General features: G+C 45.7%; 1 protein-coding gene across 1 annotated transcript in view; it reads right to left on the bottom strand.

The window, feature by feature from the left end:
- myo15b (myosin XVB) overlaps nt 1–24453 on the bottom strand; it is a 102758-nt gene extending 78305 nt beyond the window's left edge. Inside the window, exons 1-14 of the mRNA XM_034221838.1 lie at nt 24409–24453; nt 24257–24321; nt 22352–22414; nt 22114–22188; nt 20925–21018; nt 20706–20809; nt 20531–20594; nt 18634–18747; nt 18375–18536; nt 17479–17592; nt 17328–17386; nt 1206–1329; nt 1030–1125; nt 268–399 (exon numbers count right to left, since the gene is read on the bottom strand). Coding sequence (XP_034077729.1) covers nt 268–399; nt 1030–1125; nt 1206–1329; nt 17328–17386; nt 17479–17592; nt 18375–18536; nt 18634–18747; nt 20531–20594; nt 20706–20809; nt 20925–21018; nt 22114–22188; nt 22352–22414; nt 24257–24321; nt 24409–24453 — 1311 coding nt within the window. The remainder of the gene's footprint in view (nt 1–267; nt 400–1029; nt 1126–1205; nt 1330–17327; nt 17387–17478; nt 17593–18374; nt 18537–18633; nt 18748–20530; nt 20595–20705; nt 20810–20924; nt 21019–22113; nt 22189–22351; nt 22415–24256; nt 24322–24408) is intronic.
- Between the last annotated feature and the right edge of the window lie 709 nt (nt 24454–25162).

Here is a 25162-nt window from a genome sequence, read left to right as displayed (position 1 = left end):
GGTGTTTAAAGGGGATATAAAAAGTGAGAAAACAATATACTGTCACAAACAAAATATAACGTCATAAAAACAGATCACAGTACCTGGAAAAGTAACAGGGGGTATCTCGGCCACAAACATTAGTCTTTCTATGTTTTTCCTGTTCGTTTTCGTGTGTGCATGCGTGTGTGTGTGTGCATGTGTGTTTGTGTTAGTCTGTGTGTGTGTGTGTGTGTGTGTGTGTGTGTGTGTGTGTGTGTGTGTGTGCATGCGTGCGTGCGTGTGTACCTGGGGCAGGCAGGTCTGATCGTCCAGTATGCGCAGGATGCCGTGGGGTCTAGAGGAGATGAGCTCCAGACAGGAGTGGAAGTCCTTCAGAGGCATGGGGTACCACTGGATCTGCTCTGCACTGTACTCCTCCTGAGGAACACACAGACACTGGCTATCAGGCTCCTTGCTAACACACTAGCATACAGTGTAAAGAAATAGTTTGCTCTCCCTGATTTGTTAATCTTAACATTTAACAATGCCTTTCGCAGGGACTGGATCCGAAGTGAAAACTACGTCCTCTTAATGTTAATAAATCCTTTATTATGGAATTATTAACAGTTATCTGTGCCTTTTTATTTAGTGTACGACATACAACACATTTCAAAGTTGAATGCATAAAAAAAGAAGAAAACATATCTTGTGAGTGGTGTTGGAACTATTTTGTATAATCGGTTCAGGTATTTGTTGTTATGTGATGACTACACAGTCACAGCACCAAGCTGGAGTTTTGTCAATGTGTGGAGTTTTTCTAGCCAGCTTACTAGTTAAAAAGACAAAGAGTGTCTGGAGGAGGGTGCAGTCAAAAGGACTTTCTCCAACCTGGCAACCCAAAGGTTTGTTAGTAATGGCTTTTAACTGATATATAGGGCATAACTAAATGACTCATCCACTATTGATAAAGTCATTACTCTCAGATTATTAGTATGTAAAGGATGATTTATTTAACAGTGTTGTATATATAGGGTCAGGTGTTCTCCATGGACCTGTCCGGACACTGACCTGCTCCTGGGAGATCACCGCCTTGTTGACAAAGTGCTGCAGCTGCTCATTGGCGAAGTTGATGCACAGCTGCTCGAAGCTGTTCACTGCCAGGTCCTACAGAGGAGAGGGATCACAGCATCACCACAGGCAACGCTCAGATACTTCACCTGATGGTGTGCAGGGTGAATACCAACCTCAAACCCATAGATGTCCACTATGCCCACCGTGCTGTCCATCTCCGAGGGGCTCAGCCAATCATTGATCTGCTCTAGCAGCCAGTCAAACAGCACAGAGTACAAGGCTTTGGCAATGGCATCTCTGCAAAGAGGACCGGGATGAGAGAGGGGGGGGGGGGGCTTTAATGCAAAGGATTTACAGAAAAACCTGCCTTAAAAACTGTGGGAGTGGAGTTTGGAAGAACTGAGTAGAGTAACAAAAGATAGACACATTATCGAGCTTCACTACTAGAGAAGTAATATCCAGCATTTGCAGGCTTGACCTTTACATATGACTAAATATCTGATCTCAGCCTCTGCTGCAAACATTTTATGGACGCATAAAAATCCATGGGCTATTTTCTTTTGATTTTACGGTCTTCAATTAAATTCGAGAAATGAATCCACGTTTATTCCACTTGTCTACTTTTAAGGTTGAAAAAGTACAGTGCGATCATATCGTTATCACTCTGGCGATTGTTGAGATGTGTGTTGTGGTACTAGAAGAGTGGAACAGTTCTTCACTCATAAAATAAGCTGTGAGGATCTGCTTTACGGTCTTTGAGAAGACTTAGGAGTGTATCTCTTCGGTTACTTTATGGGTTGCCATGGTACTCTGGAGACAGTGGCGGGCTCCAGGGTATGGCTGGGGTAGGCTACAGCCCCCCCCCCCCCCTTCAAGACAGCATCTGCAGTCTCCGAAGCCTGATAAGAATGTGTGTGTAAAAAACGCAGCAAACTCTAACTGATATTTGCTGGGTCCAGGCTCAAGGGCGTATGGCACTCTCAACTCTTTCCAGGACAAGCCGGGGCCCTGCCTGCCAGTAGCTTTGCCGATATCTGTGTTGATAGGTAATAGATTGAGAATCAGCTTGGAAACAGGAAGTGCTCAAACGTTTGTGTGAGTATCAAATTTAGCAGTGATTCCATGTCAGCCACAGCTTGCCACAAACAATCTGACTGATAGTGTATCTAACAAACTTAAACTAGCTTATTAAATGTCAGGTCTTTGCAGGAAAACGTTTTTTAATCAATGATTTTATCACTGAGCGCAATCTCGATTTATGTTTTTAACGGAAACTTGGATGAACAAAATAACAGTGCAGCTGTTCTTATCGAATCAACCCCTCCCAACTTAGTTTTATGAGTCAGGAAAGAATGCATAAGAAAGGGGGTGGATGTTGCTATTCTGTTCAATGATTCCCTTCAATGCAGGAAGGACATCTTATGGGAACTTTGCTTCTTTTGAATATGTGGCCCTTCAGCTGACATGCTCCTCTCGAGCTCTGTCCTAAATATCTATAGACCATGCCCAAATACTGTGCAAGCTTTTTTTGATTGACTTTACTGAACTGCTATCTATAGTGAGTATTGACTTTGACCGTCTAGTCATTGTTGGTGATTTTAACATACATGTTGACAACCCCCAGGACAGAGGGGCTAAAGAACTGTTTGTGTTCTTGATAACTATGGACTGACTCAGCATGTGACGGAGCCCACGCACAATAAGGGGCACACTCTGGACTTAATTATCTCAAAGGGTCTGAATATCTCTGAGGTTGTGGTGACTGGATGTTGCACTCTCTGATCATTCCTGTGTTTTCTTTGATGAGCTCTATTTTTGTTCACAAAAATGTTCAAAAAGAGGTAACCACAAAGCGATATTTAACTGAAAATACTAGGGAAATGTTTACTCAGAATTTCTCTTCCACACTTGCCCCTGCTAACATCTCAGTAAATGAGCTAGTAGATCATTTTAATTCAAACATTAAAAATGTTATAGATGCCATTGCTCCAACTAGGTAAAGGAAGTGACTGGCAAGAAAATATCTCCATGGAGAAAGGCCATGACCGTGAAAACAGAAAAAAGAGTGTCGAAAGCTGAACGCAGGTGGCGGAAAAAACAAATATCGAGCCATGCGAGTTGAAGGAACCAGGTTCTGCATTTTTTGTCAAACAGATGCGTGTCATTGGTGGGAAGTGACCTCAGCGTGCGGTAAAGATTTCGAGAGACAATGAATCGTATGATTCCTACATTCTGAGCTCTGTGCTACCGTTCGGAAGAGTCTAGAACTGGGGATTTTGTCCTGATGCGAGGTATAGGTATGGGAATGAATGTTGTGCCTGTCCTCTGCATTCTGTTGTGCTTATCTGTGGTTTGGTGCAGGGTGAGCAGTGTTTCCCACAGAATTTGATTCTATTTGTGGGGGCACCGCACCGCCCCCCCCCCCGGACAAGAAAAGCCAAAGGCCCCTTAACCTATTCGGGTGGTCCACGCATCACCCCCCCCCCCCCCCTCAAATCAGATAATACATGTGAGGTTCATGGCTACTGTAGACAACGTTGCTGTTGCTCTGTGTTGCGTTGTTAATGAGTGAAACACACCAGAGTTGAGGATCTGTGGGGTTTATTCTCCCAAAAATATAATTTACAATTTAGGCATTTAGCAGACGCCTTATTCCAAGGCGACTTACAATGACCAATTACAGGGACATTCTCCCTGGAGTAACCGAGGCTAAGTGCACTCAAGGGCCACACTAGTAGTGGTGTTCCAGGCAGGATTTGAACTCGCAACCTTCCGATCATCAGCCCACCTCACTATCCATTAGACCAACAAAAAAAAAGAAGAATTTAAAAAAGAAGAAAGAAAAAAAGGATAATAATTTATTTATTTTTTGTATGAGATCCATTTGTGCGCGGACGATATTTAATTGTGGTGGCCCGCCACAAATAAATCAATGTATGGGAAACAACTGGGGTGAGGTTAACATGGGGGTCCGTCCTGTAATGCCGATTGAAGGTGTGGATGTTATCCTTGGGAACAGCTTGACTGGCAAGCCGTGTGTGGGCTGAGGGTCCACCGCCTACCATACTGTCATCTTCACCCACTGTGACTGTAACGCAGAGGGAGAATGCTAAGTGCTCCCCTGGAGTGGAGTGCACCAGCTGGGCGTAAAAAGTAGGGCTTAACTCTAACGTCGGCCCTTAGACCTACGTCCGACGTAGTGATTTCGAATTTACACCGAGTGCACCAAGCCTGACTAGTCTCGGGCGTAGCTGCGCCTGGTCTTAAGATGCGCGTCCACGTGAATACACGCGAAACAGTAATTGTTGCCAAGCAACGCCATTTTTACAGACTCAGAGGACTGCAGAGAAGAGGGAATTCCCACCCCCACAGCGTCATCGATGACTCAAGGGGAATCCCAAATGGCCACACCCCGAAAGATGAAAGGAGGGATTTGTCAGAGCTACAGCGGTAGAACTGACGGAGAAAGAAATCGTTCGGTTGTAGAGGTGGGAGACCGTCAAATTGAGAGCGGAACACGAAAAATTGAGCTGGAGAAGGAGAAATTGAGACTCTTCTTAATGCCCTTTATTGTTAAACATGTAAACAAGACGCCCTGCCATCGTTATATCCTTCTTGCCTGTTTTAACGTTACTATGGATACTAGTCGGTCTTTCCGATTTACGCCTGTTCCATACTAGGCGTAAAAGTTACACCCGGGCGCAACGCATACAGGCTTAAGTCTAAGTGGTGCACTAGTCATAACTTTAGTTTGGTCTTAACCTTCGGTTCTACGTCGGACGTAGGAGTTACGCCCAGCTTACGACCAGCTGGTGCACTCCACTCCTGGAGTGTTTGTGGCTGGTACTGTGACACGGGCTGTGAGCCCGTGCAAAGGGGGAGTGCTGAGCAGGGTGAAGAGTGGGTGAGATAGATTCTGGTTGTTCCTGACTTGTTGTTGTCTGTATCCCGCAGTGAATTGGTGGTTAGAGCAGAAAGCTGATGTCTCCCTCATTTCGTTCTTTGAGGCGGTTCTCTCCACCGAGAATGGAAATGGCGCTACCGGTGGTTGTCTGCTGCAAGGGGAACTGCTGGTCAGAAAATGGTGTCACATAGGAAAGGCCTCATTGGTGAGCCAGTCTTTCAGATTGTGGGTTCCTGTCAAGAAAGGTCCTCAAGAAAGACATAAGCAATCAGGACATCTGTGTGTCCGTAAAACATGTAATTGCATGTTACGGTATTCTTTTGGCCTTGTTTAAAGAGAGATGTGTCTCGGCATATCATGTCACACGTGTCAAATGAGAGGTAAGCCAACTCGGTCAAAAGAGAAGTGTCGTCTGCCCAGGTAAGGATGAAACATTCTGTATGAACGAAAAACTGCAGCAGCGCTCGTTTAGTTCTGGAGGTCAGGTCCTGGTTTTGTTGCAATGGCTAATTTGCCGTTTCTGGAAAAACATTCCGGGCTTTTTCATGTGCTGGCTCAAGGGACTGACCAGAATTCTCTCCTGTCCACACCGAAGCATAGAAGAAGAGCTCCTAGTTTGTTTTGGGTTTGCCTGACTGGTACTATGCTGTTTGCCTCTGGTCTTTTAGATCTTACTCTGTCCCTCTTAAATTGCTTTTTCAGGCGCTGGAGTTGCTGAGTGGGCAGGGGAAGGTTTGTTGGCTGGTTTTTGAAAAGGAGTATAGACGTCAGTCTGGAGTTTTTTGAAGGCTAATGTAGCTGTATTGTTTTGGTGAGAAGAGGGTCCTGTTGGGTAGCCTGGGTTGACGGTGTTCCTAGTGGAACTCCTTTCTTTATGGGGGGGAGTGTGACGACCCCTCCACACCATTAGGTGTTCCGTGGTCTCTCTCTCTCTCTCTCTCTCTTTTGTTTACAGGATCCGATGCTGGGGGGGGCCGGGCATTTACCTGATGAGCTGCACCTGGTCGAAAAGGCTAAGAAGAGAGCCCAGCGGATACGTCTCTCTCACTCCCTCTGGGCACTCTCTCCGTCGGCCAGCCTCGGGGACCTGTTGCTGGTTCCATTTACCTTGTTTGTTTATTATGAATAAACTAATTATTATATTTAAAAGAGCCATCTTTCCACCTTTCTTAAGCTCTTTTCTGTTCTTTGGTTTTAGCGCCTGGCCGACGCGCTCACACATCACTCAGAGATATATATTGTTTGTTTTTGGTACATTTATTTCCCATGTTATCGTTTCCATTTATTCACTGTTCGTTCTCTTCTTTAAACACAAATGAAGGTTATCTTACCAGGACGATGTTGAAAACAGTTTTCGTCACTTAAATAAACAATCTTCTCTTGCAGTGCAACGCTCCGCCCAACCGTGGTTGCGGATCCCGATCAAATGACACCAATCAATTATACTCCATTACATACATTAAATGATTAAATAATCAAAATAATAAATCAACGTTTTGGCTCCTACAATATTCATACTCCTCGTCTCCCAGCTTTTTGTTGCAGCCCAGGAGCCGGGTTGTAACACTTGGCTTTTATAATTTGGAATAGAAAATTGCACGACAGTCTTTCTTCTCTGACATCATTGCCAAAAACAACGCACGTGCCTTGTTTGCTACCGTTGACAGACTAACTAACCCCCCAGTATCAGTAGCCTCTGAATTTCTATCCACCAGGGCCTGCAATGATTTTGGCTCCTTCTTCACTGACAACATTCAGAAAATCAGACAAGCAGTCAGTGCCTCTGCATCAGGTACAGCAGATGTGTTGTCCCTGTGTCCACCTAATATCAATTCAGACATCATGACACAATTCCATCTGATTAATGATAAAGACCTAGAGGACATTATACAACTTCTGAAATCCTCCTCCTGCTGCCTTGATATCATTCCAACATGATTTTTCAAAAATGTTTTTCATTGCATGGCCTCAGATCTACTTCATATAGTAAACAAACCTCTTCACTCAGGTGTTTTTCCTAAAAACGGTAATGCTTCAGTAATGAACAATTACAGGCCCATATCAAACCTCCCATTTCTAGGTAAAATTTGAGTAACTTCTTGCATTTAAATAACTGTTTGGATGTGTTCCAGTCAGGATTTCATCCAAACCACAGCACTGAGACTGCTCTTGTAAAGGTCTTCAATGACATCCACTTAAACACAAACAGTGGCAGAACTTCAGTGTTAGTATTATTAGATCTCAGTGCTGCGTTTGACACTGTTGAACATATTACTAGACCGACTGGAACACTGGGTGGGACTTTCATCAATTGGTTTGAATCCTACTTAAAGGACAGAAACAACTTTGTTTCTATAGGTAAATACACATCTGCATTGACAAATATGACATGTGGGGTTCCTCAAGGCTCCATCTTGGGGCCTCTTCTCTTTAACATCTACATGCTACCACTGGCTCAGATAATGAAAAACAACAACATAAGTTACCATAGCTATGCGGATGACACTCACATTTGCATTGTTACGCAGAGTGAAGCAGGTAGGACCCAAACGCAGATAGCACTTGATAACACCTTTATTTCAAGGATTTAATTATACTTGGACAGACAAAACACTTTACGGTGAACTAGGTCACAAACAAAAGAAGCACCAACACTGAACACAGGAAGAGACAAGACTAAATACAGGGAGGGGTAATCACAAGACGAGAAACAGCCGGGCAGGGGAGGAGAAACTACAAGGGCCACAGGTGAACACAATCAGATAACTAGACACCACACAGGGAAACTAACGACAGGAGGAAAAACACAGGGAAAAGACCAGACAATAACCCAGAGGAAAACATGACAGAGAGAACAGCAAAACACCCAAACCTAGACATAGAAATGTGACATGACATGAAAATCGTGACAGAACCCCCTCCTCAAGGGACGGATTCTAGACGTCCCTAAACACCAAAACAAAAATCCACAACGTCCAGCAGAGTTTGAGGAGGGGGTCTCGGGCGGACGGCCCGGGAACAAGGCAGAGTTCGAGGAGGGGGTCTCGGGCGGACGGCCCGTGGCAAGGCAGAGTTCGAGGAGGGGGTCTCGGGCGGACGGCCCGGGGGCAAGGCAGAGTTCGAGGAGAGGGTCTCGGGCGGACGGCCCGGGGGCAAAGCAGAGTTTGAGGAGGGGTCTCGGGCGGACGGCCCGGGAACAAGGCAGAGTTCGAGGAGGGGGTCTCGGGTGGACGGCCCGGGGGCAAGGCAGAGTTCAAGGAGAGGGTCTCGGGCGGACGGCCCGGGGCAAAGCAGAGTTTTTAGGAGGCGGTCTCGGGCGGACGGCCCGGGAACAAGGCAGAGTTCGAGGAGGGGGTCTCGGGCGGACGGCCCGGGGGCAAGCAGAGTTTGAGGAGGGTCTCGGGCGGACGGCCCGGGAACAAGGCAGAGTTCGAGAGGGGGTCTCGGGTGGACGGCCCGGGGGCAAGGCAGTTCGAGGAGAGGGTCTCGGGCGGACGGCCCGGGGGCAAAGCAGAGTTTGAGGAGGCGGTCTCGGGCGGACGGCCCGGGAACAAGGCAGAGTTCGAGGAGGGGGTCTCGGGCGGACGGCCCGGGGCAAGGCAGAGTTCGAGGAGGGGGTCTCGGGCGGACGGCCCGGGGGCAAGGCAGAGTTCGAGGAGAGGGTCTCGGGCGGACGGCCCGGGGGCAAAGCAGAGTTTGAGGAGGGGGTCTCGGGCGGACGGCCTGGGAACAAGGCAGAGTTCGAGGAGGGGGTCTCGGGCGGACGGCCCGGGGGCAAGGCGGAGTCGAGGAGGGGTCTCGGGCGGACGCCCGGGGGCAAGGCAGAGTTCGAGGAGGGTCGAAGACCACAGCGGCGAACTCAGGGGACCGGGCTCGAGGGCGAAGACCGGACAGCTCCGGAGGCCGGGCAGGAGCCGGTGTCGACCGACAGGATCCGGAGCCGGTGGGACAGGTGTCGGCAAGATTCCCCACGGAAGAGGACACAGGGCCGACAGGATCCCCGGCAGAAGAGCAGTCGGCGGAACCTCCAACGGCACAGGACATGGAGTTGGAAGGACCCCCAGCAGAAGAGTAGTCGGCGATACCTCCAACGGCACAGGACATAGGGTTGGCAGGACCCGGGTAGAAGAGTATCGGCGGGACCCCCAACGGGACAGGACACAGGGCCGGCAGGACCCCCGGCAGGAGAGCAGTCGGCGGGACCTCCAACGGCACAGGACATAGGGTTGGCAGGACCCCCGGCAGAAGAGCAGTCGGCGGGACCTCCAACAGCACAGGACATAGGGTTGGCAGAACCCCCGGCAGAAGAGTAGTCGGCGGGGCCTCCAACGGCACAGGACATAGGGTTGGCAGGACCCCCGGCAGGAGAGTAGTCGGCAGGGCCTCCAACAGGACAGGACACAGGGTTGGCAGGACCCCCAGCAGGAGAGTAGTCGCATGGCCTCCAACGGCACAGGACATAGGGTTGGCAGGACCCCCGCAGAAGAGTAGTCGGCGGAGCCTCCAACGGCACAGGACATAGAGTTGGCAGGACCCCCGCGGAACCTCCAACGACACTTGAGTAGGACTTGAGTGGGAACTCGAGAGAGGGCTTGAGAGGGAAACTCGAGAGGAAACTTGAGAGTTGACTTGAGAGGAGGGAACTTGAGAGGGAACTCGAGAGGTGACTCGAGAGGTGACTCGAGAGGAAAACTTGAGAGTTGACTGAGAGGTGACTTGAGAGGAATCTCGAGAGGGAACTCGAGAGGGGACTCGAGAGGGAACTTGAGAGGTGACTTGAGAGGTGACTCGAGAGGGAACCGAGAGGAGATTTGAGAGGGGACTCGAGAGGGGACTCGAGAGGGGACTTCGAGAGGGGACTCGAGAGGAGACTTGAGAGGGGACCTGAGAGGGGACTGAGAGGGACTCGAGAGGGGACTCGAGAGGGACGAGAGGGGACTCGAGAGGGAGGATCGAGAAGAGACTTGGAGGGGACCTGAGAGGGAACTCGAGAGGAGACTCGAGAGGGGACTTGAGGGGTGACTTGAGAGGTGACTCGAGAGGGAACTGGAGAGGAACTGGAGGGAGACTTGAGAGGGGACTTGAGAGGAACTTGAGATGGGACTTGAGATGGGTTTTGAGAGGGTCTTGAGAAGGAAATTGTGTCGGTCGGTACGCCGACAGGACACGGGAGCGGCGTCGGGCTCGCTGGAGAGCCAGCAGGAGACAGCAGGTGCTGGAGTCGGCCGGTACACCGACAAGACTCGGGGAGCTGGCGTCGGAACCATAGCTGCTGGGGCCAGGACTGGGGCTGGAACCATGGCTGTGTGGGGCCGGTTCTGTAGCCGGAACCATGGCTGCTGGGGCCTGTACTGGAGCCCGAACCATGGCTGCTGGGGCCTGAACTGGGGCCGGGACCATGGCTGTGTAGGCCGGTTCTGTAGCCGGAACCATGGCTGTTGGGCACGGAACCGGAACACGGATCCATGGCTGTGTGGGATGGTACTGGAGCACGGAACCATGGCTGTGTGGGCCTGGTACTGGAGGCATGGAGCCATGGCTGCTGGGGCTGGGCTGCTAGCCTGGCCTTGCGACTCCTTCTCTTAGCAGCCGCCTGAATACTCCGTGGACCTCCATAAGCCAGACGAGTTCCAGAATACGACTCCTGGCCAGTAGCAGGAACTGGGGCAGAAGCATGGGTTGACTTCAGACGGAACCCACCGAGGCGTATGGTACCAGGTTGGGAATTGGGAGCCAGGGAGCTAGCATGCCTGGGGCTAGCAGGCCGGGAATCACACACCGGGAGGATCTTTGAAATCCAGCCAGGTAAGAATTTCACCAAACCTGGTTTCTCTCTAGCCATCTGGTGCGCCTCTGATAACAAAGCCTCTCGCTGCTGAACTCCGGGTGCTCTCTTCCATCGATCCGAGCAGTTTGTTTTTTTTCCACAAAAAAGGAAAAATTCAATAATTCCAGCTCGAACGGATCTGCTGGGCCCATTTCTTGGTTGGTGCTTTCTGATACGCAGAGTGAAGCAGGTAGGACCCAAGCGCAGATAGCACTTGATAACACCTTTATTTCAAGGATGTAATTACACTTGGACAGACAAAACACTTTACGGTGAACTAGGTCACAAACAAAAGAAGCACCAACACTGAACACAGGAAGAGACAAGACTAAATACAGGGAGGGGTAATCACAGACGAGAAACAGCCGGCAGGGGAGGAGAAACTACAAGGGCCACAGGTGAACACAATCAGATAACTAGACACACCAGGGAAACTAACGACAGGAGGAAAAACACAGGGAAAAGGACCAGACAATAACCCAGGAGGAAAACATGACAGAGAGAACAGCAAAAACACCCAAACCTAGACATAGAAATGTGACATGACATGAGAATCGTGACATACATAACCATTTCACCAGGAGACTATGCTCAAATTCAAACACTGAGTAAGTGCATTGAACAAATCAATGACTGGATGTGTCAGAACTTTCTCCAATTAAACAAAGATAAAACTGAGGTAATGGTTTTTGGAGCCAAGGCAGAACGTATAAAAGTTAGCGCTGAGCTTCAGTCTGCAATGTTCAAAACAACAGATAAAGCCAGAAATCTAGGTGTAGTCATGGACTCTGACCTGAGTTTCAACAGTCACATTAAAACAGTTACTAAATCAGCCTACTATCACCTAAAGAACATATCTAGGATTAAAAGACTAATGTCACAGCAGGATTTGGAAAAACTTGTCCATGCTTTTATCTTCAGTAGACTCGACTACTGCAATGGTGTCTTCACAGGTCTCACTAAAACATCTATTAGAAAGCTGCAGCTGATTCAGAACGCTGCTGCTAGAGTCCTCACTAACACTAAGAAAGTGGATCACATCACTCCTGTTCTGAAGTCTTTACACTGGCTTCCTGTGTGTCAAAGAATAGATTTCAAAATACTGCTGCTGGTTTATAAAGCACTGAATGCTTTAGGCCCAAAATACATTTCTGACCTCCTGCTAAATTATGACCCATCCAGATCTCTCAGGTCTTCAGGGACTGGTCAGCTTTCTGTCCCCAGAGTCAGAACTAAACATGGTAAAGCAGCGTTCAGTTATTATGCTCCAAATATCTGGAACAAACTCCCAGAAACCTGCAGGTCCGCTGCAACTCTGACTACTTTTAAATCCAGGCTGAAGACTTTTCTTTTTGTCGCTGTTTTTAATTGAACTATTCATATCTTAAACTGCACTGTAACTTTTATTATCTTTGCTTTTTATCTTTGCTTTTAAATGACTGTCTTTAAATGTAATTTTATATCATTGCTTTTAAATGGGTGTTTTTAGATTCTTTCACACACACATACGGGTATTGGGCCGAGGGCGACACCGTACTTCCGGTGTCCGCCGTTTTACGTGAGGTGCAAGCAGGCCAAGGGTTTAGCTGTACACCGTCTAGGTGTTGCTAAGCTTCCTGTACTGAATATCATAGTCTATTGCCTTAATCAATATAGTCAACTCTAAAATACCACATATATGCAATGGCATGATAATATTATTGTGACAAGTGGGGTATTCACCTGGTGTTTCCAGAAATTAGACGTAGATGCAGCCAAAATCGACGAAGGCCACTTTCGAGGGTCGTTTTTCCATACGTCTGCAGGCAGTCAGTAAGGGCAATCCGACAACCCACACAGCTCTAGTTTATGCTGGTAACGACCTAGAGCACACCCCTCAAGCCCAGAGATGTAATTCGAAGACATGCAGCGATTTCTTCGGTCGTTAATTCAGAAAAAAAACCTAGTGCGCTCTGCCTGGCTACGTTAGCTAGCTGTTTATATTTGTACGTCCAGGATATTTGCACCTCCATGAAAATGGCGTATTATATATATATATATATATGGCGCGTATTGCATTGTGGGTAGCTCGTGACGTCACTGTGTGTGAAAGAATCATTTTATAATATGTTTCTTAACCTCTTAAACCCGCCCTTATATTTATATAAGTATCATCACTGTAGGACACAAACTCACTGAGCGAGCAGCCAGAACAGAGCAAGAAAACAACAACAGTGTTCTAAAGCATAACAATAATTATGTCTTACCGTTGCTGTTTTGTGATCAAAAGTCGTGTTCAACGGAATAAAAACGATGCTCAAGGTTAATCCAATGTCTCTTAGTCACTTTAGAATTGTTCCTGATAATCCATCATTACATTCATGGCCGCATCGTAGGTATAAAGTTTTGCAGTCCGGGTTTAGGTTTCTCACGTGCTGTTTACGCAAGCCTCTCTCTCCTTGACGTAAGTGTAAAGCGGGATTTACTAACCCCCCCTCGATTCTATTGGCTCCAAAGTTTCAAAAAAGGTGTCAATCACCCAAATCGACCTATGGGTTCCAGAGATAGGATCCTGCGTAGTATGAATAATGCCAGCAGCGGCTGCTTTACGCACAGATAGCAGAAGCAGCCGCACAACCGCTCCAGCACAGCAGCAACGAACACAGCGAACAGAGAACACAGCGAACAGAGACAACAGCAGGCAACCCTGATTAGGAACTTCAGGAAAGGTATGTACTCTCTCTGTTTGTATCTATTAGTTGTGTATTTGGTGTAATCTATAGTAATTCCACACTCGCAAAATACAAAATGGACGCCGCTTTGTTGTTGTAGCGTTATCGTTCCGTGAGAAACTAAAACAATGGCAACATCATGTTGGTGAACGTATAAATAGATTAATTGTATTTCGTGACTATAACACGGCAGTATATAAATAAAGCTGTATTGTATATCAACCCAGTATATATATATATATATATATATACTGTTATTCCACACACGCCAAATGGATGCTGTTTTGTAGTTCTACAGACATTGACTATTAGCAGATTATAAATAAAGCTGTATTGTATATCAATATATATATATATACTATAGCGTGTGTGAAATAACAGTATATATATATATATATATACTATAGCGTGTATGAAATAACAGTATATATATATATGTATACGGTTATTTCACACACGCTATAGTATATATATATATATGAAATAACAGTATACACACATATATATATATATATATATATGTATACTGATTTCACACACGCTAAATGGAGGAATTATTTCTGATTTGAGTTACATTTTTGAAAGAATAATCCAGTGAAGTAATCAAAGTTTTTTCCACATTTGTTTTCACAGTGATGAAGACAAGTATTAAATGGCTTCTGGATCACAGCCATCAACATCTGCCTCATCCGAGCTACGACGTGCATCAGATCAGCATACAGTTGCCCCAGAGCCATCAACATCCAAGCTACGCCGGACGTCTGCACCAGTACTAACTCAGCCTCCCTCTGCATCTTCTGATTCAGTGGACAGACTGTCAGGAGGAAAGTGAAACGGGCTGGTGTGTGGAAGACTAAGGTTGTTACCGTTCCTGACGCTGTGGTGGACTACAACAGAAGCATGGGCTGCGTGGATGTGTCCGATGCTTTGATTGGGTACTACAGTGTTCACCACAAAACCATGAAATGGTACAAGACCTTTTTTTTACCATTTTCTGGACATTGCAGTGGTGAACAGCTTCCTTCTCCACAAGGAGCTGCACAAGATGAGGGGTGGCAGGACGAAGCCACACACCCAGAAGTCCTTCAGGGAGCAGCTTGCTGCAGACATGAGGGGTGAAGTCCCTGCAGCAGACCACCACCACCACTTTTTTTAAAAACACTTGTATTTGGGTGGAATGATTACCTGTAGTGATAATACAATTATTTTTACAATATGGTACCTGAAAAAGGTCAAATGGCACTGATGGTATCCAAATGTGCCCAAATGTGCCCAAAGGTCAGTCCGCCTGGACTACTTTTAGCTAAACCTCTCTAAAAAGGTCAAATTTAACTTGTTTTGCCTCAATCTTGATACAGGGTACTTATTATATGTTATACTTTGGATTCCTAAAGCTTTTAGTCTACTATCCCATCATTCAAGGGTAGTTTTCACTATAAGTAATGGGTTTTTTTTAGGCGGGGGTAAGAATTTACCTTTTTTTACTATGTTCCATCTGAATTTACTCAGACTGAGAAATATCTATATTGATTCTGATACTTCTACATCCAACTCACAGATGCTTTGCTTTGATAAAATCAATTATTCATATAACCCTTTTAGAAGTTAAGTTATAGTCATTTGTTTTGGGCATAGCATTTTCGAGCCTGAAACCTTAAAAACAGGCTCAGGGCTTAAGAGGTTAAGTCTTTAATTTTTGTAAAGCACTTGCCTTGTGTTGAAAGGTGCTAGCCCCACCATGAACAATTATGTTAAAGTAAAAAAAGTCCGCCAACTCGCGCTGAGTACATTTCACAGACAGCAGTTAGTAAGATTGATTTCAGTAACCACTTGTCTGGAAATGTCGAAGACTAGAAACGGTTTTGAAAACGTTTGTCACGTAGTGATCGTCTTCGCAATAAAACATCTTTGCTAATGTCTTCTGGTCAATCAGAATCATGATAACGGCGTGGTGTTGTTGCAGAATACTGCAACTGCGAGAATACTTTTGCGGTAGAACTTCTCTTTATACATCCATGGATACAACATTACGTGTTGATAGAAATCAACACGTAATGAAATAAGACCCCACGGTTTGATGATTGATAGGTGTGTGGGCTGTCTTTCATTTTGACACACAGAACAATGGGGACTATCCACCCTTATCCACAATGTAAAGTCATTCACACAGCCTCTTCCCTCTTCCCTCTGTGAGGAGCAGCAGGTTCAGCTTTCAGAACAAAGTAACAAAAAAGGCATTCATTTATTTTTATTTATTTTTTCTTCTCAAGAGAGTATCAGAATCAGAATGTGTATTTTATGTTAGTATTTCAAAAAATCTCCTGGGGGAGAATCCCCCCAGACCCCCCTGCAGGGGTTGGGTTTTCAGCATGTCAACTTTTTCACCTGTGGGGAAATTGCAGGATTGGCTCCAGGTCGCCCTTTTATTTACTACAAGACAAATGTGCCTTTTTATTTCATACAGTTCAATTTGGATTGAGACAGGGAAATAATGTAAACCTCACGCGTGGCGTTTCACTGTCAAGGGGGGCGATACAGCGTCACATTGCAAATACTGACTTGATCCCTACCACTGTATGGGTTAGCCCTACCATAGATTACCCAACACAAATACTCTGGAGCCGCCACTGGGCGCCTTTCAAAGCTCTCAAGGACACCTTGCATAATTAAAAACAAGCAACAAAGAAGATCAAATAGAAATTCGAGACTTAAAAAAGAAAGACTTAAAAACAACAATCAGTTTAGAGGAATTATGATATAGAATATGCCAGTTTAAAAAGGTGGGTTTTCAGGCAGGATTTGAAGGTTGAGAGTGAGTCCACATTGCGGATGTCTTGTGGGAGAGAGTTCCAGAGATGGGGGGGGGGCAGAGGGGCTGAAGGCTCTTGACCCCATGGTGGTCAGGCGGGCAGAAGGTACAGTGAGTTGGAAGGCAGAGGAGGATCGGAGAGCACGAGAGGGAGTGTAGGTGTGAAGGAGTTCAGAGAGATATGGAGTTGTGTGAAGGGCCTCGAAGGTGAGGAGCAACATTTTGAAGTCGATGCGGTATTTAACGGGGAGCAAATGGAGTTGATGAAGAACCGGAGTGATATGAATGATCAATGGAAGGAGTTCTGGTATTGATATGGGCGGCTGAGTTTTGGACCAGTTGGAGCTTACGCAGAGATTTGTGAGGAAGACCAGAGAGGATGGAGTTGCAATAATCAATACGGGATGTAACAAGGGCATGGATGAGAATGGCGGTGCTGTTGGGTGTGAGTGACGGCGGAGACGGTTAATATTGCGGAGGTGGAAGTAGGCAGATCGAGTAATGTTGTTGATGTGAGCTTCAAAAGATAGGGTGCTGTCGAGGATGACACCCAGACTCTTAACATGGGGGGAGGGGGGGACTGTGGAGTTGTCAATGGTAAGGAAGAATTTGTCAGTTTTGGAGTGGACTTGGAGCCAACTAAAAGAACCTCGGTTTTATCACTGTTTAGTTTGAGAAAATTGAATGAGAACCAGGATTTGATTTCCAGTAAGCAGTCGGAAAGGGTAGTGGGGGGAGAGTGGAAGTGGGTTTGGTGGAAAAATAGAGCTGGGTGTCATCCGCGTAACAGTGGAATTGGATTGCGTATTTTCTGATGATATGGCAGAGAGATGATAAATAGGTGCGACATGAGAGGGAGGGGAGTCCGTGGAGGAAGTTCTTGATGTATCTACATTTCACAAATCACCTATAATGGTGAACCAAAAGGACCTTCTGAAAATGTATGGAAGAAGCTGGATCAACAAATCACAGGAACACTTTGTCCAGGTAATTAGCTTCAATTTTGGTTTGGGAAACGTACTACTACTGAGGAAATGTCCTCACCTGGATTCTATGGCACTTTCCACAGACAGAGGGCAGTAGATCCTGTCGTAGGTCGTCTCCTGTGGACCAGAAAGTTAATCAGTGTTCTCACATTCAGACATATGGATGTTAACTCAACACGAGGCATGTCTGATCCATGAGGGAGACTCACTGTGACTCTGTGAGTGATGACAGTCTGCAAGGCCTCAGAAGAAATCTGCAACAGAGAGCCGACCCTCCTGGCCTCCGTCTCGCTGAAGATCCGCGCCACCTCAAATGACTCGCTCTGAAGCAGAAATGATGTATAGCCGCGTTCACACCGCAGTACTTTTCCCACTTTAGTTCCGATATAGTTCCAAAATGTCGCGTTCATACCAAAAAGAGCCGGAACTAAAATTTGTTCATGAGAACCTTTTTACCCCCTTTTCCGTCAGTTTTCAGTCCCTTCTAGAGAGCAGGTACTTTTGTGGGAGAAAAAGGTTCCTATGTCTGATTGGCTGGGCGGATTGCAAACCACGCCCCGTAAAACTCCCAAAAATTTTGTGAAGCCGCCATTTTATTTGCTCGCATTAGCATTATTAGCATTATTAGCATTAGCCCGGCGCACCAACGCAGAGAGACTAACTTATGGCAACACAAAAGAAAACATGGGAGCGGTGGAGTGATGTGTCGGCGTTCTGGCGATTTACTCGGAAGCTGCTGGGACTCCCAGCAGCTTCTACTGAAGCCAGTCCCCAACTCCGGGGACTTCGGGCCGGGGACTTTGGGCGGGCAGTATACGCCGTGAAGTGGTTTGCGGCCTGCCAGTAAACCCAAGCAGATGAAGAATAAGTGACGTCAGCGGCTTCCTTGCCTACTCCTCCCCCAGGGACTGTTATTCCGGTGTGAACGCGATCTGTTCATGAGAACTAAAGAGTTCTGATGAACCTTTGTGGGAAAAGTACTGCGGTGTGAACGCGCCTCCCCCCCGCCGCACGCACACACACACACACAAGCACGCACACACGCACGCACACACACACGCATGCACACACGCACGCACACACACACACGCACACACACACACACCTCGTAGGAGCTGAAGCAGACGTTGCCGAGGTGCAGGATGGAGGACAGGATGGCCCAGATGGTGGAGATCTGGTCAGCGTGCAGGCCGATGGTCTCAAAGCACTGAAGCATCAGCTGGAAGTCCTGTTTGTCCTGCTTACCCTTCAGCTCACATGCACCACCCTGGAGGAGAAATTAAATATGGGACATGTATATCGATAGGAAAACATGAGATTACAAACAGCAGAGATGGAGAATAGTTTCTGGATGAGTGTGGTACTTGGTTCAGGTAGTAGTAGGTCTCGGCTCCTTGCAGGTAGAGCTCCTGTTTGTCCCAGTCGTTCATCCCCGCCAGCAGCTCATAGAACACGTGGAAGTTCCTCTCCTCATGGGCCTGCAGGGGAGGGTAACAGAACGGAGGACCTTCAATAAACAACTGCAGTAAACCACACACAAATCTGTGGTTGTGTTGTTTACTTATTTACACTCCAACCCATTGGAAAGAATGTTGAAATGAAATGAAATTAGAGAAAAGGTAACCATATGCTTTCTGAAAACAGCCCTGGGGCCTGATTTATAAAGGGATATACGCTCAAAAAATGGCGTACGCCAGTTTCTACACAATGTTTGCGATTTATAAAATACTAACTTGACGGGAAAACGTGCGGTCCTCCACGCAAACTCTAACCCATGCGTACGCACTAAGCACAAACACGGGAGAGACGAGAAACTGCGACACCGTTGGCAGAAGGAAGAATAGAGAGAAATATGTGGAAATAATACCATAAATAAAATGTTACCTCTCATTTATCATATATGAAGAATTCATTTTCAAACATTGATTTAAGCCAATCTTAAAATGATTAAACAAACACCTGTTTGAGACTCCTCAGTGCACACAAACACATAACTTGGAGAAATAAATAAATACGGATATGTTATTTAAAACCACCTCGAATATGTTGTGTTAATGTTATGAAATGTTTTCTCATAAATGATGCGGTTTTGCATTTCTATAGGTTGTACGAGCATGGTTTTATATACTACCATGTTTAATCGTGTTTTATGCCGTTTGCTAAGACTTGATAAGTCGCTCATAAAACACAGGAGGTATGGAAGCTAAGAACACCATATGTGGTAAATTGTACAGCTAATATAACACAACACATTAGTTGTATTTCCTTTAACTGGTGGATATAGGGTTGCTGCGGGGCGGAGGGGGGGGGGGGGTTGAGACGCACAGGCTGCAGTGGAGACGCTGCACACAGCTGATCGACAGCTGGGACACAAACCACCAAATACAAAAACATAATTCAGATCCAGTCGTCATGACTCCACTCCGGAGGGATTCCCCGATCAGGTCTTACAGTTTCTCATCAAGGGGGTGTCTCCTGTCCCCGGTACAAACACACTGCCTGAGGACGAAGGTTAGGCTATGTGTATTTTTTTTGTCATGAACCTTTTTCGGACCACTTATTTATTTGTTTTGGTGACGATCCGACCTCCATGCTGCTACTCTGGTTCAAACTGCATCCACCAAACAATATGATTTATCTCGACCTCCCCAAAAGAACCAAAATCTGACACGGTGTGAGATGTCTTTTTTAGCTGTTCTGTCGTCATTTCCTGCGATCTTCTTCATGCAGTCAGTCAGAATGAATGAATGGGCGTTTCTTTGACTATTTATAGGCAAATATGGGCGTTACGTGAAGCCCACAAAAGCTGCACCACATTTCAAGTCGATTGTGATTTATAAAGGGAAACCGGCGTAGGAAGTGCCGTACGCACTTTCCTCGCCGGTACGCAATGTTTGGTGAATCGGAAAATGTCTGTACCTATTTTTTGGATTTCTACTACGTAAGCAACCTTCCCACGTGAATCCTACGCACGGCGTTATAAATGAGGCCCCTGGTCTATGGTGTCGGCCAGTCTGAAGCCACCCCATTCATCACATATCAGGCAGACACATTTAATGGGGCTATTACTTTTTGAAGCCATAACATTGTTATGCATGCTTTGGAATAATACGTACACTGTAGCACTGTCACTATAAACCTGTGCATAGACTCACTTATATGACATTTACTCAAGTCAAGCAAATGGCATATAAATGTAACATCATGACTCCTCCATGATGTCTGTTTGAGCACACAGCACACATCAGTCAATGTCCTCACCTGAAATACAACCCTGGACTTCTCCAGGAGATATTTGGACAACGAGGTTCCCACAACAACGCCACTGTCAACCAAGATGAGAGACGGACGACACATCAAAAAAGAACTCACCCAATGTCTTCAGGGTGATAACAAAGGAACATGAAAAGATGTGTCTACCATCAGGGGAACTCACTGGAGAATGTGGATGTGGAGGTACTTGCCGAAGCGGCTGGAGTTGTTGTTGAGGATCGTCTTGGCATTCCCGAAACTCTCCAGGATGGGAAAGACCTCCATGGGCTGGAGGAGATAGAAATATATCAAATACAAAACGGGTGGAAGACTAAAGGATACACGGGCCAAACTTTACATTTAATTAAAGTGTTTTCTTTTCTAGTTTTCCTCAGATTCGTACCTGTCGCAGGTTGTTGTTCCTGCCCTGGTACATGGAGCTGAGGTAGTGTACTATCAGCTTGGTAGCTTCAGTCTTCCCTGAACCACTCTGGCCACTGCACAATAATTAAGATTACTATGAATATGTCACAGCTTAAAAATTAGGTGAAATCGGCTTATTGTTTATTGTATACTATGTACCATGAAATATGACTCAACGTGTACAGTGATGCTGGCAGATCAGTGCTGAGCTAAACCCTGACATGAACATGATCACAATGACTTTAACATTAGCATGCTGATGTTGGGCAGGGGTTAAAAAAAACCTGTTGGTGTGTATGGTGGAATCCTTCTTCATGTATTATATCTCTGCCTTTAAGGAAGGAATGAACATGCACATCTTTATATTACAATTTAAACAGGCATATAGTTTCATTTTTCAAAACGCTAAGTCATTTCCTTAAACGGACCACTGTATATCGGGTAATGATAACTGGAACAGGAGGATATAGAGCATTTTTGGGACTGTTATCAGTGGTAAATCCACATTTGGTTCATTTGGCAGTAGGACAGTGTACAGTGTGTGTTCATGGTGATGAAGGGAGATGTCACCTTGTAAATCAGAGTGGCTCATTGATGTGTTTAAAAGATTTGTTAACAACAATAGAGCTCTGTGGCACAGAGAAAAAGAATACTTGCTACCAGCCTGGACAGTGTACAGTATGTGTGTGTCTGTGGAAATGTTGTGACCTCAGTGCAGCTACATCAAAGTCAACCGTCACCATGCTTTACAGGTGTGTATTTGAGATCAAATGAAGACAAAATTAGTTTGAAGATAGGTGAGGTTTCAGCAAGGCTGCCAGAAGGAGGGGGGGGGGGGGGTGTAGCAGGGAAGGGGCCATTGGCTTCCATACATCCCTGGCCTGATTTGGCCATGTCTGTGGTATAGGATCCCTTAGTTGGATAGTCTCATGTTATTACATGCATTCATTGATGTTTTGATATTTTTATTGCATGTGGCTGGCCATAAGACAACTATCAAACATAAACAGCCTAAATATTTATAATATGTCTCTGTATTATAGAGGTTCGGAAAGAGCAGGTTTTAAAGTTTAAACCCCAGGTTTAAACTTTAAAGGTCAAACCGAGAATTGTGTGTAAACCTCATTGAAATAAATGATACATTATGATATTGGTGTCCTCGTCAGTACCTGATGATGATGCACTGCTCCTGTGTGGAGGCCTGAGACTGACTGAAAGCAGCGTCAGCTATGGCATACACATGGCTGAAGCATAGAACAACACAGGGTCAAACATTAGGACAGAATAACGTCAGGCAGACGTTCCGATGGGTTCAAACCTTTGATGAGAAACATTCTGATAGCTCTAATTGAAATGAAAATGAAACAAAGAAAGTGGATGCACACAGTGTGGGAATGGTCTGCTCACGGGGGGTTTCTCTGCTGCTCTTTGCCCTCGTACTTGAGTCTCAGCTCCTCTGTGTAGATGGGCCTTGAAGGGGTTAATGGACAGCATCATGTTGCCAATATAAGTCTGGGGAAAAGAAAAGGACATTCGGATAATAAACACTAAAGCATTTTTGTTAGGGCCGGGACTTTAACGCGTTAATTAAGATTAATTAATTACACAAAAATTAACGCATTTTAATCGCACTTATTTTTGCACCGCGGAACGTTTCTCACTGGATGAGTTGCAGGCGTACCGATTATACTAGAGCACCAACTAACGTTCATGACTTCAGACAACAACAAACCACAGTGAACAACAGTGGGAAATGTTGTTTTAAAAAACGGACGGATGGAAGTGTCGATAAGAGCACGGTTGTGTGCAAATTATGCAAAAAGGAATTCGCATATCACCGCAGCACATCAAGCCTCAAGTATCACCTCAATGCAAAACATATAGCAGCTAGCGTGGAAGCTAGCGTGGACGTTAGCCTCTTTTATCGCGTTCACACCAAAAAGAGCCGGTACTACAAATTAGTTCATGAGAACCTTTTTACCCCCACGAAAGTCCCTGCTAGAGAGCAGAGAGCTGCTAGAGAGCAGGGACTTTCGTGCGGCTCTCTTGTGAGAAATAGCTATATTTCTGATTGGCTGGGCGGATTGCAAACCACGCCCCGTAAAACTCCCAAAAAGTTTTGTGAAGCCGCCATTTTATTATCCTCGCATTAGCATTATTAGCATTAGCCCAGCGCAGAAACGCAGAGAGATTAACTTATGGCAACACAAAATAAAACATGGGAGCGGTGGAGATGAGGAGGTGTCGGCGTTCTGGCGATTTACTCGGAAGGCTGCTGGGACTCCCAGCAGCTTCTACTGAAGCCAGTCCCCAACTCCGGGGACTTCCGACCGGGGACTCCGGGTGGCAGTATACGCCGTGAAGTGGTTTGCGGCCTGCCAGTAAACCCAAAGCAGAAGAAGAAGAAGTGACGTCAGTGGCTTCATTTGCCTAATCCTCCCCCAGGTTCAAAGAGTTCTCATGAACTAAATTCTCATGAACCTTTGTGGGAAAAGTACTGCGGTGTGAATGCGCCTAATGGTATACTAAAATCCATGTGAAAAAAATTGCTTCTCACTGTTCTCAGGTCAAATATTTATATGTGATTAAAAATGCGATTAATTTCGATTAATTAATTACAAAGCCTCTAATTAATTAGATTAATTTTTTTAATCGAGTCCCGCCCTAATATTGTTGTACCGTTTAGGGCGGGGGCGGGGGGCGGGGGGGGGGGGGGGGGGGGACATCTGAAACAGATATTTATCTCTGATTTAATTTGGTTGTTGCTTTTTACAATATCGTATCCCCCTCACTAGTTTTTTTGTGCAGATTTCCACTATGTCTCATTGACCTTCTCAGTTGATGGAATTGTTTGTTTTTTTAGCTCACTTTATTCTGTGTATTTCTAATATATTTAAAGGTATTATTTTGAAAAACCTCTTTATTCTAAATGTGTTGTTGCAGTATGAAAGTATTTCACACATATAATGTAGCATTAAGCCTTTGAGGTGTTTGAGATCATAGTGTGAGGACAGTAACTCACATAGATTACAGTCACGGTGGAACCTCTTCTTCAGATTGAGAAGCACGGAGCTCTCACACACCTCCCTAAGAGACAGGTTCAAACAGTGCATATTTATACTGAAGGAACTGTGTGGTGTGTGTGTGTGTGTGTGTGTGTGTGGTGTGTGTGTGTGTGTGTGTGTGTGTAGTGTGTGTGTGTGTGTGTGTGTGTGTGTGTGTGTGTGTGTGTGTGTGGTGTGTGTGTGTGTGTGTGTGTGTGTGTTGTGTGTGTGTTGTGTGTGTGTGTGTGAGAGAGGGGGAGAAACTCACTCTAGCTGGGACAGGTCCTCCACCTCATCCACCTCTACAGAGGTTTTGCTGCCAGGCATCACCACCTACAAAATGCAGACATTGAGAAGCACTGAGGATATAAATATTAAAGCTCACCACGTCCATTTTAAACCCTCCCTTCAGTCAGTAACCATGAACTTCAGATAACTTCGCCCTTTCCTTCTGTCCACAGCCATCTCTAGTCTGGATCAAATGAAATGAAGTAATGATCCTTCACCAGAGAGGGTCCTTTATGTTTTAAGAAGTGTTTTGTTTGTTCTGCCTATGGTCCTCTCCACACCTGACTTTTCCACAGCAGGTAACCAATCTTTCGCAGCAGTTCAGCAGTGATAGCTGATATACTACAATCTCATAGGTGTGTGTTATGCTCTATTGTATCAGCACAGACCAGGAAATAAATTAACCAGCAAGTCTTTTATGTCCTTTTGTCTTCTCTGCACACCGCCTAAAAGTGATGAGGTAGACTGATATGCTGACATTCTGACCATTAGACATAAGACAACAATGTTTAACTTTTCTGAATTCAAGGGAATGTTGTCTTATGTTTTTGTTTTTTTACGCAAAATCCTTTTTGTTAGATTCATTTTTTTTTCTTTCCGCTGTTAACTGGCTGTTTTGGTAAAAAAAAAAAGCTCCCAAAGTTATACTAGGGCATTGCTCAAGAGCTGATACTGGGAGTTCCAGGTAAGGGTTGCCGGCAGTGCTGTCAATAAAGATTGGTTAGGCTGATGTATTGTAGTAGAACAATAAAATAGACTACAACAGTTTACAACTAAATGTATATCAATTAGGACAAGCCTTTAGACCTGTCCTTCAGTAGATCTTTAAAATGCCCAACTTTACAGCAGAAATAAACATGTTTACAGAACCAATGATAACATTCTA

This window comes from Gymnodraco acuticeps, unplaced genomic scaffold, assembly GCF_902827175.1.
Source record: "Gymnodraco acuticeps unplaced genomic scaffold, fGymAcu1.1, whole genome shotgun sequence".
NCBI classification, from domain to species: Eukaryota; Metazoa; Chordata; class Actinopteri; order Perciformes; family Bathydraconidae; genus Gymnodraco; species Gymnodraco acuticeps.
This window is presented reverse-complemented; position numbering and strand designations above follow the sequence as displayed.